Below are 14,818 nucleotides of genomic sequence, written 5' to 3' on the forward strand. Positions count from 1 at the left end.
AATCAAATAGGCTTGTGCTCACCTGTGGGCATGTAGGAGCTTTTATGCTGCAATGGGAAGTTATCTTTTTCCAAACTCCTGAAAAATATAGTGAAAAAACAAACACAAAACACATTATTAAAGCAAGAATTGAGTTATGTGGAATACAAAAGTCTGAATTTCAAGGCTGCTGTTCAGAGTAATGTTGGCATGCCAGCTGCCCACGTAGCTGTTACCTCTATACGCACAGTGTCTTTTGTTTCTTAGCCTGTATGATCTCATGCAGGAAGCAGGATGGTTGTGAGCTACAACTATTGTGAAATTCTTAGAATCAGGAAAATCCTATCCATGTCCAAGGTGCTTAAAGTCTGGAGACGACATAGTAGTTGAGGAAAGTTTTGATTACCGTATTCTTAACTTTTGCATCACTAAAAGACTCATTGATTGTGTAAGAGGGTCTAGTAAGTTATGTAAATTCCAAAGCAGTTCATAATAAACCTCATGTTTTCTATTTCTGAGGTGTTTACAGTGCAGCTGACCCTTGGGGACCAGCACTGGGAAGCTGAAGGAACTAGTATTAAAAAAGCGCAACATGCGGCAGCTGCCAAAGCTTTGGAAGGGACAAAATTCCCTAAGCCTACGGCTCGTCCATCTCGGAGTGAAGGCAAGAATCCAGGTATGTGCCACAACAAACTGATTTGAAAGAAAGTGCACAGAATAAACCTTTTTGGTTTTGGTATGTATATAGAAGTTGCATAAGGATGAATAAACCCAGCAATTCTGCATATTTAACAATGGTAGTCGTCAAGTTTTCCTGATTTAATCTTTGGTAGCTGTAGGCAACATGATAAAAATCATCATATTAACAAATTAAAGTCATAGGGGGTTTCCATCGAGTCATTCAGGCTTGAAGAGCCCACTGCTTAGCTTACTGTTTTGTATTGTAACACTTGGTGAAACCCTGGAAAAGGTGTTTATCCTCATCTTAAAAAACCCTAAACCCTAAGTACAAACAAACCAACCAACCACACATGACAGATTGGGTCAAAGCAAGGAATAATCTTTTGCACAGGCAGAAGAATGTGTTTGGTGATTTTGATAGGATCATTTAAGAGCTTGACAGTAAAGATTTCTTTGGAAATGTTTCATTAAAAAAGCCCAACAAAACAAGCAAACAAACCCAATACAAACAAGCAAACCAACCCAACAAAACCCCAACCTCTTAAATTTGTGTTGAGGGATTGGATCAGAACTTTGGAATTTGCTTCATTTGTACTTCTTTAAAGAGGCATAGATGTTGATTTGTGTAAGGGCATTTAAACTGTAGTTTGCTCTGTTTAGGGAACTTCTTAGTTTACTGAGATTGCTTTCAAGATACATTTAAAATGTAAAATTCAGTATGAACTAGCTTCACATCTAAGCTGTACATGAGATTGGTTTGGATTTACTCATAGTGACTTGAATTCAAAGCTATTGGGGTAGCATTAGGACATTCAGCAAAGGTTCAAACCTTTAATCTAGGTTAAATGTTTGTGTTGTGTTCTGATATTACCTGAATTATTTCTTTAGAAACACTTTATACAGTCAGCAGTGAAAATATTAGAAGTTAGCAATTACTATTTTGTCTGTGAATCTGTTCCATAATTTCATTTTCTTTTGGCAACTGCCCTACAACAAAGCCCTGTTATACTTGAGGGCACACGGATTTTTGATCCAGTGAGGCCTGTGATAGAAAAAAATGACCATTTACATGACTGTTCTTTCTCAAATGGGACTAGCCAGGGAGTCCGTTCTTCATCCTCATGATATCTGCATTGAGAGAAGTGTTTATAGCCCTCGGTGGCAATATACCTTCCTTTTGAATAGGCCAGTTGCAATTTAAAAGTGAATAGTCATAAACCCCCTTCTTAGGTCATAAAGTACAAAGAGGAACATTTGATCATTCTCAGTAAACAACAGGCACAGAAGGTATGTAGCATGTCTCTTAATTTAAATGTATTTTAGGGGAAAGAAGTTTCTGTTCTGCAGACCATATTGTTAGATTGGTAGCTTCACAACTTTAAAGCAAAACAAATAAAAAAGCCTCCAGCAAATTCACTTTTCTGTATCAGGATTTATCACAACTAATACCAGTCTGCTAATTTAATATGCATCAAATAGACTTTTTTCTTTGTGTTCATTAGCATTTCTATTCAGAATTCATTAATTTAAGATACTCCATGTGGCGAAACTTGAGCTTGTTTTTCCTTGCTTTGAGACAGCACAAGAGTTTAGATTGTTTCAGTTCCTGTGACAGCTGTATCAACTCTATATTCCTTTTTATTTAGACAGCGTAACCCCCACAGTGGAGTTAAATGCACTTTGCATGAAACTGGGAAAGAAACCTATGTACAAACCCATTGATCCTTACACGGGGATGAGATCCACTTACAACTATACTATGAGAGGTGGTACTTATCCTCCACGGTATGTATTGCTTAAGTTTTTGGGTTTGCAATCTCATTTCCACTCATCATCTGAGTGCTTCGATGGTATCTTCTCAAAATTAGCTAAAAATAGAATGGCCCTTAAGGGGATATTCAGCTTGAAACACAGCCATCTTATGAGGCCAGAGGTTTTGATAAGTACACCCTATTAATATCTGTAATTTGTCTTATTTGCTTTTTTTTCTTTGGGGGTAGGGCAAGAGGAGGAAAAAGGAAACTGAACCGAAGAACGAAGCTTTTTTGAGGGCATTCAGATATAGCCAGCTTCATGAAATGAATAGCTAAATATTAGCTAAATATTTCTCGTGTTTCCTTTCTGTGGAAAAGCAAAAGTGAGGGAATCAGTTTGATGCTATTTCTAAACCTATTTAAAAGAAAGCTTCTGTTTAAAGAATTTTATATGGCATAGGAATTGAGAATTCCAAACTCACTGGCCTGCCAAGCCTATAAAAGCGTGGTTACATTGTCTTTCTCTGTTCTAGTTGGTTAAACAATTATAAAACAAGAAATGTTGATACTCTGTTTCAGAAATCTCTCCCTAAAGTTTTTTTTTATAGATGTTAAATCAGAATCTGGCTTTTTAATACTTGGGCTTCAGTGCTGAGTCATGGTTACTGATATCTGAGAGATTCATCCACATGTAACGTATGTTTCTGTTTACTTTGTAGGCCAAACTCTTTGCTTATTTAAATCCCTCTCTTTGCAGGTACTTTTACCCATTTCCTGTTGGGCCCTTACTTTATCAAGTTGAGCTTTCAATTGGAGGGCAGCAGTTTCACGGGAAAGGAAGAACAAGACAAGCTGCTAAACATGACGCAGCTGCTAAAGCACTGAAAGTTCTGCAGAATGAGCCCTTGCCTGAGAAACCAGAGGTGGGAATTAATCTTAGTGTTGTAAGCATAAACTACTCAGATAAACTGAGATACTGTTGTAGGGTTTTTTTTTTCCTTATTAAGAAGAAAAGGACAGTTGTGAAATTTAGTTCTGCTTAGTAATGTTGACCTACTTGTGACAATAGAAACAGCTTGATTTCAAAACATAAATTTTGATGAAACTAAAGTTTTTCTAAATTAATTTGTTAATTCTTTTGCTGTTATTTTTTTTCTACAGCAATGCTTTAGACTTCTGTCAGATATGTGAGTGCTCTGTCAGAGCACTGGAAGCATAGATAGGAACTAATTTCTTATCAGGTACAGATCACATACGACCTGAAGAAGAAGTATGGAAATGGGATGCTTGCGTTCTAGTATGGGCAACCTAGAAATCGCGCATAGGTTTGCTTCCTGGGCAAAATTCCTGTGTGATTTTTTTGAAAGAACCATGGAAATTCTAGAAGAGAGGGAATTTCATGGAAGTAATAACCTTGTTCACACATTTTAATATGAATTTAAGAAGGAAATTTTTGTCCCTCAGTATATTTATAGCTGTCCAGCACTTTCCATTCACAGACCCTGTCACTGGGGGTTTTTTCATGCTTTTTTGTTAGGTTGCTTTAGGCAGGTGGTCTCATTGTGCACCCAAAAGTTACAGCTTCTGGGTCTGGCTGACTGTGTGCACCCTCTCCCTAGGTGTTGGCTGATTGCTGCAAAGAGTGCATTTAGTCATTCCTTTATGGGCTCATTATACCTGAATTGTGAGGGCATGATGTTAGAACTAAGAGCAAGAGCCCCACTGATGTACTGTATGCTGGCATCTAGATTGTGTTGAGGAGGTGGGGGACATACAATACAAACCTAGAAGCAAGAGAGGCTAGGACACTGCCAGAGAGGCGAGGAGGAAGTGGAGGTCAGACTGGTAACTTACAATCATGAGAACTTGCATGGATATAGAGTCTGGCTGTGTGCTGAGAAAGAAGGAACATGAAGAATTAGGTAATAAGGGATCTCAGACTGGAAACAAAAAATAGCTGGGAACTACTAGGAATGGCGGAACAAGAAGATTTAGGAAATGTTTTGTAAAGCCAAGGGACACTGAGTTTAAAACTTCAAAGTGTATTTGTGGGAGAGAGTATTGCTCAAATAATTAAGCCAAAACACTGCATCTTACGGTTCAGGGAAGAGGCCTAGGAGGCATTGATGGTATTGCTTTGGGTAACAGAAAGCTCTCCTTGAGGAATGTAGATTATTGAATGATGGAGGATACCAAGAGCCAAGAGATTACAAATGCTACTGGGAGAAGAGAGTAATGCAGGGAATGAAAGCTGAAAGAGTGGAGATGAGTTCTGCACTGATAATCCAGAACTGGTGAAATGCAGAGTGTGGTCAAAGACAAGCTGGAAGCCTTCATGCAGAAGAGGTCAATCCTGAGGGTGACCCCCAAATTCTTGAGTATTATCATTCTGTGCCAGTGATGCACAACACCATCCTTTTTGCACTCACCCTTGTAAAAGATACCATACCATCATCAGCCATTTTTTCATCATCTCAGGCAGCAAAGTTCCACATAATGGACCTAAGGAGTCCAACTGTGAGGAACATAATAGGATCGCATGTGACTTTTGTTCACTTTTTTAGAAATGCTTCTGTACAAGTGACTTTCTGAATAGTGGTAGAGTTGTGTTTAAAGTTGAGTAATGTGAGGTCTTAAGAACAAACACTGCGATTGTCTTTGTGATCACATATCCTTTTCTGTAAGATGTCTCCTTCAGTGTAAGGGGTGTAAAGCAGGAGGAAAAGGAAGAAAACCTATAAAGTCTCTCCTTTTTGTAAGGACATCACAAGGGAAATACTATTGTGAATGATGCAGGAGATTTCAAGAAGGGAGAATTACTTTATGAAGAAATCAGTTGCAAGCTCACTGGGAACTGAATGCTGTCTTGACCCTGCTATTTTGCTGGCCAATTCACTTACACTTTCATAAGAAACATGCATTTGCCATTTTACTTTTCTATTTGTTTGGCTTGTCTGTAAAAAGAACAGTAAGAACTGCAGCTATGCTTAAGGAGAGCAGTCCTTTGAACAGAGAGTACAATCTGTACTGCATAAGTCAGGTCTTAAATGGCTTTCAAATATTGTAGTTTTAGAAATGTGTGAGGGAATTGCTGATTTTATAACAGCATTTTGCACTAGAAAGAATTCTACTACAGAGCGAGCACTGTTCATTTTTGCATTCAGTGAGGCAAGGTCCTTGAAGGATACAGGACATGCTATTATAAGGGGTATCTACAGGGGAGGCAAAGTAGGATTTCAGAAGCAGACATAATCCTTGATGCTTCGTACCTGTCATTTGATGTTTTCAGTATTTTTCCTTTTAAATCTACTTATTTTTGTGTATCCCATTTGTGTGTGTGTGTGAACAGAATATGCTTAAGCTTGAACTCTTGTATTTAGGGCAGTATTTTGTGGTTTTTATTTATTTTATTCTTATTTTACAAATTTTTGTATTTACAAGGTTTAACTCTTGTATTTTTAAAATAGAAAATATTCAGTGCTTAATAATGGTTGGACTCAATGATCTTAAAGGTCTTTTCCAACCTAAATGATTTTATGATTCTAAGAAGAAATCATTCAATAAAATGATTAGACTTTATGGTAATGTGACCTTTTCCCACACCTTCTCACACTGCAAATCTAGAAACAAGTGGCAGGAAAAAATTTAGTAATATTAGCTCTCAACTGGACAAAGCCCTGTCTGAACAACCCAATTGAATTTAAAAGTTTGCTCTGCTTTGAGTGGGAGGTTGTAAGAGACCTCCAACAGACCTTTCCAACCTCAATTAGTCTGATTGGAGTTAAGACACACTGACAAAGTTGCACAACAGGGTTTCTTTGTGTGTTCAAAGACAGAGATGATAAAGCATCGATTTTAACACTTAGAAAACATAGAAAGCTTTGCTTTCTCGTACAGTTCTTAGACAGAAATTCTAACTTTTGCCTGAAAATACTAAAACTAGAATTGCTTCTATGTGTTTTGCCAACTTATTTGGTAAATTTCAGCTGTTCTTTGTACCCGTGACATGGAAGAAAGCAGTCAACACTGACTGCTGTGTTGACACCAGCGTAGTTCTAATCAGAAACTCCAGTGGCTTTCATAATTTGCTTACAAGCAGTCTTTGAGGAAGTGCATGTTGAAGGCGTTCCTAGAAGGGCAAATTCCTCTTGAAGGAGTATATTACTTCTGCAGTTTGCTTGGGAGTTTTTGAATCTATCACTTTGTTTCCTTTGGGACTTTTTTTTTTTCACTTGTTAGAGATGGGTTTGAACAATTTGATTAGAGCTGAGAGTGGTAAATGCTTGTATTTGTGGTCTTGTTCCGATTTAGTCCTTGGTGAGTTTAGTCTATGCATACATGCAAACTACTTTGAAAGAAAACTTTATAGGTCATCTGCCTAGAGGTGTGCAGGGAAAGAGAAAGAGGGAGAGCATGTGTGTATAGTTAGTTTTGATTTATAAAATAAACTGATCCAGAACTCAAGTAGAGACCTTCAAAGTAGAGGGGTCTACCAGAATAATTGGTAAAATAGCTAAGATCTCTTAATTGTTATTTTGCTATCGATTTACTTTTAGGTAGAGGTATTGAAGAAAAGTACCAGTGTTTTACACCATGTGAACAGAATTGGAATATATCAAGAATGCATACTGCAATACAGTAAAGCATTCCATACTATTTATTTGTATCCTTTTGAAAGGATATTAAATGGGAAAAACCTAATCCCATAAAAGAAGTCCTTGTCACCTTTGCAAGGAAAAAATATGGCACCTGAAAAAATAGTATGTATCTGAAATTAGGAGGGGAAAAACACTTGTAATTAAAGTGATTGTGCTAATGTTTTGACAGTAAGGGTAGTGAGAGATTATTCATAGAGATGACAGTGGTAAACTTGCTGTAACACCTAGACCATAATAAGACCTTAGTAGTTCAAATATTTTTTTCTAGGTATATGACGCTATTCCTTTTAAACTTACCAACTGCATTTAAAATAGGTTTTAGAATATGATGCTCAAGACTTTTAACTCCTGTATTCAGTCTTGGTTTTCCCAGGTTTTACCTGCATTGTGCCTTCTGCTGAAGTATGGTATGGTTCCTCCAGTGTAGGTGTTGCCTCCTCGTTTCTCATGCAGGCACAGTGCACATACCTTGCTCCCATGGGAGTGGTGCCATCATGTGGTCTCAGTATTCACAGACCCGAAGATTGCCCTAAGTACACCTCCACAGAGAGTCTGGAGACTGGATGTAGTAGTAGAATCAGAAGTATTAGATGCTATCTTTGTAAAAGGATGTTGGGCTATATGTGCTCTTCCGAAATGGTTGCAACTCGAACCTGAAATACAAGGTCAACCCATAAGTACAGTGTAAAATCTGATGGGACAGTGGGAGTAGTGAAAACCACAGATTGATTTTATTAATACTTCTGTCTGAGATGGGAAGAGGCTGCTTGGGAAGAGGCTGCTTTAAGTGCTGGAAAAAAAATTCCTTCATGTTTTAATCTAATTTGTCAGAAACAGACATTGGGGATGCTTGCTACCATCAAAACTAGTTTCAGTCAGTGAGAGCTCTCTAGCATATTTCTGCTGCTCCAATAAAATATTTAAATAATTTCTATTACCTGGTTGCGTAACTAGTGTTGTGGCATGATATAATTGGTGAAATTGTTGCTGTTCATCTTTATCATAATCTTTCCAGTATCCCTGCTAGACACTTAGTCTTAAAATTTCTCTGTTGCTGTTACCACACCTCTTAGTTCATGTCCCAACATCAGTGAAAATATTTTTGGAATCACAATCAAAATTTTACCTGGAGATACGTAGAAGTTCCTGTAGGTAAGCTTCAGCTGGCAAGGCTGGCCTCCTAGCAGGTGTAATTTTCAGAGATGTACACCATTTGATTTAAGGCAAGTTCCTCATAGTATGTTCTTTAAATGAGAAAAAAGTCTGTAGATGAAGCACTTGCAAGGGAACATGTTAAAGACAGAACTGTGCCAGGATCTAATTAGCCATCCTTTATTCACATTGGTCCCATTCTCAGAATTCTTTATTTTTCCTGCCCTTTCTCTTACCTGATACTGTCTTAGTGCTTTTGGTACAAATGTCCAATCAGTATATGAAAACTGCATTTCATAAAGGTACTTCCATTTGGAAATCAGTTCATTTAACACATCAGTTTGTTTTATCTAGAAATAGATTTTTATATTGGCCCATATGCCATTTGTTCTTTCCTGTAACGAGCACATGAAAATATGAAGGTTTGCTAGCTTTTACACATACACCTTAAATGAGCTTCCTAAGTTTCAGTTCCATAGTATGTGTGCTGCATTTCTACACATTCACGTAAAATGGCAGTAAAGGTTAGACTATTTAAAATTTTTGAGAGCTCAGTAAACTGGTTGGATGGATAAAATTCAATTTAATAGGATCTTTATTTTAAATAGAGTATGCTTCTTTTAGGTTAACGGAAAAGAACCAGATGATGAAAATCTCAATAAATCTGAAATAAGCCAAGTTTTTGAGATTGCACTTAAAAGGAACTTGCCTGTGAATTTTGAGGTATGTTTACTTTACAAGCTCTAGATTTGTTTTTGTTAGAATATTAAGGGTACACATTAAGTTGAGTATCTTCTAGATAATCCAAACAACTGACTTTTAACATGTCTTGTTAGTTGTGAATACACTTTTACCTTTGACAGTCACACTGTCTTGGGGTTTATATGGTAAAGTGAAGTAAAAAGAAAAACTCACCTGTTCACAAATTCATGCCCTAAAGCCATTCCATGAGTGAACAGCTTACACTGTGGTTGTCTGTGCAATCTTTTTTCCAAGCTTTTTGAAAAATCAATATTCCAGTGAAGAAACAAAACAACACTCCACATTAATGGTTATAACATTAAAGTGCAGAGTCAAGGCAAACAAGGATAGCTCACTCAAAGACATTTATGGAAGTATTTGCTTAATTAAGCACTGATATGGACTACACACAAAGTGCAGAATCTCACAAATAGGTTTCTTTTCTTGCCATGAGGTGACCTCATGTGCATCTTTCCTTTCCCTTTGGCCTGGCTGCTTGCTGCCTCTTTGCCCCTCCCTGATCATGGTAGTTATCTTAAATCAATAGCTTCCATAGGAGCTTCTCTCTTTTACTAAAGTATTAATTTATCATGCTGCTTTCCTGAGCTGGCAGAGTAATATTTAAGTCAACTATCTGAATTATTATAGTAAGAAAATGCAATTGTGTGTAACTAAATTGCTTCTAAAACCATTCTATGAAATTTTACATGAAGCTTTCAATTATTGCAGATTAGCTTGAGCATCACTGGTAAAAACATACTGTCACACGAAGCCAGTTGTGGGTGGACGTTCTTAATAGATTTTTACTTTTTGACTTTATGATTATTTTGAAGTAGGATGTGTTGTGATGAATGGAGTTAAAAGATTAAATCTGTAGTAGGCATCTGTCTCTGAGATGTCTCCAGAGTTGCTGGTTTCTGAACTAAAATGCTAGATCCTAAAGAATTGCATTCTCTGTAATGTTCTATTACCACAAGATGGTGTATTTAATGAGGTGATGTTAACTCTGTGAAAGTACGTGCTGATGAGATAGAACAGTCACATCTTAATACTGAAGGAGTAAATCAGTAAATTAAATGAGATGGGTTAATGACTTACATGTAAATACTGTTTACTGCTTGCTGCATCTGATCTTTTTAAAGTATCTGTTTATTTGGGTGGGATTAGGTTATTAGAGTGTGTATGATTTACATGTTTACTTTATGGATTGTGTGAGAATCTAAAATGTCATTATCTGTAGTTCTTGAGAGAAGTTTGCTATAAACAATGTGCCCTACCATTTTTAATAAGTGTTTATCACGCTTTCACTCAGTTTTTCCCTCTGAAACAGGTGACCAAGGAAAGTGGTCCTCCCCATATGAAGAGCTTTGTAACCAAGGTGTCAGTTGGAGAATTCATGGGTGAAGGTGAAGGAAAGAGCAAGAAGATTTCAAAGAAAAATGCTGCAATAGCAGTCCTAGAAGAACTGAAGAAATTGCCACCTCTTCCTACGGTTGAGAAAATGAAGCCGCGAATCAAAAAGAAAACAAAATCAATAGTGAAGGTAAGAGACAAACAGGTTGGAAATCTGCCTGTTATAAATAATCAGCAGATGAGAGGAATTTCTGAGTTAATTATAAACACTCTTCAACTGCTGTGTTAATCAGCAGTCTGGTACTATAAATGAAATGATATTTTGCTCCCACTTTAAATAGGGTTCTGACACCACCTTTACAACAGTTATCAGTAAATTCAGGATGGAAGACAAACCTTTTAAAACAATGAGTGGCACATAAAAATCAAGGTCTGACTTTCAAGACTTAGACGTTACAGTTTCAGATTTTGCACCATATTGCTTGTGCAAATTCTCCTGCAAGCCTGTCCTTTCCCATATAGCAGGATTTGAACTTGTAAAACTGTTACCAGTGGTAGGTTAAATGTAACAGCTGTAACAGCAGAGGTGTTTCTCTTTGGCTGTGCCAGTGTTTCATTAAGCAACTGTTATTGCAGAGTTTTTATATTCTAAAGATTAATGAATTTAGTGGCATGCTGCATTTTGTCTATTAAACCAAATATTCACAAATTTTTGGCTTATTTCCTAAACGTTGTTCTACATAGCTGCAAACAAGTCCAGAATATGGTCAAGGAATGAATCCCATTAGCAGACTTGCCCAGATACAGCAGGCCAAGAAAGAGAAGGAACCAGAGTACATGCTCATCACAGAACGTGGTCTTCCAAGGCGCAGGGAGTTTGTGATGCAGGTTTGTATGTTGATTCAAGAAATCTAGTTGCATGGCTATGATGTCTTGGCTTTTTTGCTTATGGAAATCAGGTTGTCACAATGCTATACAAAGTTAACAGGATTATGGCCAAAATTTCATGAAATCTATTAAGAAAGTAGCTAGTGGGCTACATTCAAGGAGGATAAAGGTTCAATAAAGATGATCTGAGTCATGTCTTTAAAAAAATGGCATAGGGCACCAGAAGTCTATGTTGTAACTGCCTAATGTTTTAATTAACAGGGGTATTAATATTCTATGAAGAGATACTGATCTGCTTATATTTATTAATATGAACAGAGGTATCCCTCATTTCCTCCTTTCCCTGAGTTTTTGTGTGTTGCTTTAGAGTGCAGCACTTTCTGCACATAGTACTACAAATCCCAATAGCATAGCAGTGGTTTTAAAACTGAGTATCTACTACACTCTAATAATTAAGTGAGTTTTCCGGACCTCTCGCCTATTCCGGCCAAGACAGTTTATTTCTTTCCATTACATTAGTAAATCTTCTAAACCTCTAACTTCAGCTTGGAAAATTTGTATCTGCTGTGTTACCAGTTTTGAGCCTTTAAGCTATTGCCGAGGTGAGATGATGAAATATAACAGTTTGTGTGACTCCTGTTTGGGGTTTTGTGCTTGGAGGCCAATGATCATTGACAATAAATGACAGCTTGCTTAGAAAAAATGATCACTTGAACTGTTTTGTGGCTCATGGAGTGCTTGAGACACAGACCACTAATAAGTGAATCCTCACACTACTGTTTAACAATCTGTTTCTTCTTCCTCTTTGCCTAGGTGAAAGTTGGGGTACACACAGCTGAAGGAATGGGCACAAACAAAAAAGTTGCTAAACGCAATGCAGCTGAAAACATGTTGGAACTTTTAGGTTTCAAAATCCCTCAACCTCAGCCTCCAAAGCCAGCATTAAAGACAGAAGAGAAGGTAAGAGTCTTTAAGAATCAACTGCTGTTTAATACTACAGCAAAAGCCGAATTGAAACAACAGCAAGGCAGCAACAGTGTTTTAAATTCGTGTTTCCTCCCCTAGCCAGGAAGCAACTGTATTGAGGTGACTGTTCTTTAGTGTGTTTTGGATACATTAAGGATTTGATTTTGCAAGTAAATCAAAGAAGGCTATATTAATGTATTTCTTCTTTATAGAATGGCTCAGAATCTGTGATAATTGATATATTGGCCTTAGAAATCTGAAGACATGTAGGTTATAGGACTTCTTGGTGCCAATAGGTTTTATATAGGCTCAGCAGAAATTGCAGTTGAAAGTTTGTTATAGGTCTCTTCCTTTGGTGGGCCCCTAAAGGGAGAAGAGCCTTGTGTGAATCTGTTGATTCAGCAGATCTTACCAGGGAGTTAAAATAGAAAGTCTGGGTTTAGTTATATCCTTTTTATGTATATGTTCATTTGTGTCCAGTATGTTGTCCTCAGCAACTCCAGTAACTTGTGTGAGTTTAACTGGCTTTATTATGGTATCTAGTTCTCAGTATCTGTTCTTAATACCACTTCACTGTTCTGTAGATAGTTTTTGTCAGTCAGTGAGAATCACTGAACTTGTCTCTTCTTATCTGTGTAATAATTGAGGCTTTTTAATAGATTTTTCAGTAAAATTCTGACTATTCAGATCACCTACATCTTAAAAACTTTAAAACCTGGGGCAGAGGGATAAAGTTTTAAAGGCACATTGTGTGTTTAGCTTTTTTCTTTTTATTTTAAAGACACCAGTGAAGAAACCAGGTGATGGAAGAAAAGTAACCTTCTTTGAGCCAGGCTCTGAAGAGACTTCAACTAGTAAGTAACCTAACTGAAAGAAGCACAGCCCTGTTGGTGTGTGTGTGTGAGTAAGATAACGGTTCTCAGTCCCTTCAGTAGTGTCATTTAACACGTAGCAATGAGCAGAGGTATACAAGAATTAATATGCAGGACCAAGCTTGGTTCTGATCCAGGGACCAAGCTCCTTCAACCAACAGCAGGGGTTAAGTGGGGGAAATTTCTGTGCAGAGAAAAAGGTAAGGGGAGGAGGTGAGATCAGCCTCTGGCTCAGAAAAATGTTTGGCAGAAGCTGGAGTTGAATTATTTATTCAATAAGCAAAGTCTGTCTTGATGCTGAGTCTCTGTCCCACCAAGGCAAATCAAGCTCACTAGGTTTGTCAGTGTTTCAAAAGTAATCAGAAAAGTAATCATTGTTTTTTTCAGAAGTGGCTTTTGATGCTTTATCTTTATGCCCTCGTGTGTCTGCAGAAGGCCTCACAGAACTGTCTAGCATCTGTTTAGTGTGTACCTCTCTCGTCTCAGGTAATAAAGAAGATGAGTTTAGGATGCCTTATCTCAGCCATCAGCAGCTTCCTGCTGGAATTCTTCCCATGGTCCCTGAGGTCGCACAAGCTGTAGGAGCCAATCAAGGACACCACACCAAAGAGTTCAACAGGGCAGCCCCAAATCCTGCCAAGGCCACAGTAACAGCCATGATTGCTAGAGAGCTGTTGTATGGTGGCACTTCTCCTACCGCTGAGACCATACTAAAGAACAACAACTCATCAGGCCACGTACCCCACGGACCACTTACTCGGCCCTCTGAGCAGCTGGACTATCTTTCCAATGTTCAAGGAATCCAGGTAAATGCTTGGGTTTGCAAGATTTCTTCCAGAGCTACCCAAATTGGTCCAACCTGTTGCTTGTTCTAAAGCTTTTTAGTTCTGCTGGTGGCTGACGTATTCTCAAGGCTGCCTGTTAAGCTGAAATTCATATAAATGATTTACTTACGAAATGTACTGAATTTTACAGCTTTTTTATATAGTTTTCAAATGTGCATTTCCTCAGCCTTAATTCAGTGTTATGCTGAAGTCTTGGAAGAATAAAACTGAAAGTAGTATTTTGTGATTGTCATGATGTAGGAACAACATAGTATGAACTTGAATGTGGCTGATCTGAAATCAGGTGTATTTTTTTGAACAATCTTTCTTACATTAACATTTGCTGTAAGCAGTACATTTTCTTCTGTTTGGTCCCTTTAATCAGAATTGCATATAAGTTCCTATATATGTTAAAGGAGCTCAGTGGATTAAAAAGTGTAGGAGGGAAACCTTTAAATGGCTATAATAAGAAAAAAGGTCCCAGCAGCAATCATTATTAAGTAGCCACTTCTAATCAGACTTGCAGAGCTCTCATAATTACTAAAAAACCATTGCAGGTGAAGACAAACTTCAAAGTTTAGGCTGGCAGAATGATTAGAAGTAAGGTTCAGCTTCACATATGGGTAAATAATCTGTAGCAGTTGTGATATATTTTCTGTACATGGTTAACTTAAAAGAGCTAAATCCTTCTCTTTTCTTCAGGTTGAATATAAAGACTTTCCAAAAAATAACAAGAATGAGTTTGTATCTCTTATAAACTGTTCCTCTCAGCCACCACTGATCAGCCATGGGATTGGAAAGGATGTAGAGTCTTGCCACGATATGGTATGATGAATATTGCTGAAATGCTTTTTCTTTCCCCTTCAGTGTGAACTGAGGGATGCAGCAGATAGACCAAGGTTTCGTATTACTGCTGCACAGCAGTGAATTAAACACTGTACAATTCTCTG

The 14,818-nt window shown here is 37.6% G+C and overlaps 1 protein-coding gene across 9 annotated transcripts in view; it reads left to right on the plus strand.

Annotated features, from left to right (window-relative positions):
* The window catches only part of STAU1 (staufen double-stranded RNA binding protein 1), a 31,872-nt gene that overhangs the window by 13,289 nt on the left and 3,765 nt on the right, over positions 1-14,818 (plus strand). For 3 of the 9 annotated variants that reach the window (XM_065691336.1, XM_065691339.1, XM_065691337.1), the window contains 10 exons: positions 499-655; positions 2,307-2,445; positions 3,172-3,337; positions 8,849-8,947; positions 10,278-10,508; positions 11,063-11,206; positions 12,020-12,166; positions 12,954-13,026; positions 13,531-13,850; positions 14,571-14,693. In XM_065691336.1, coding sequence (XP_065547408.1) covers positions 499-655; positions 2,307-2,445; positions 3,172-3,337; positions 8,849-8,947; positions 10,278-10,508; positions 11,063-11,206; positions 12,020-12,166; positions 12,954-13,026; positions 13,531-13,850; positions 14,571-14,693 — 1,599 coding nt within the window. The remainder of the gene's footprint in view (positions 1-498; positions 656-2,306; positions 2,446-3,171; positions 3,338-8,848; positions 8,948-10,277; positions 10,509-11,062; positions 11,207-12,019; positions 12,167-12,953; positions 13,027-13,530; positions 13,851-14,570; positions 14,694-14,818) is intronic. The other 6 variants (XM_065691338.1, XM_065691340.1, XM_065691341.1 and 3 more) reach the window with 3 other exon arrangements.

This window comes from Lathamus discolor, chromosome 11 (assembly GCF_037157495.1).
Source record: "Lathamus discolor isolate bLatDis1 chromosome 11, bLatDis1.hap1, whole genome shotgun sequence".
NCBI classification, from domain to species: Eukaryota; Metazoa; Chordata; class Aves; order Psittaciformes; family Psittacidae; genus Lathamus; species Lathamus discolor.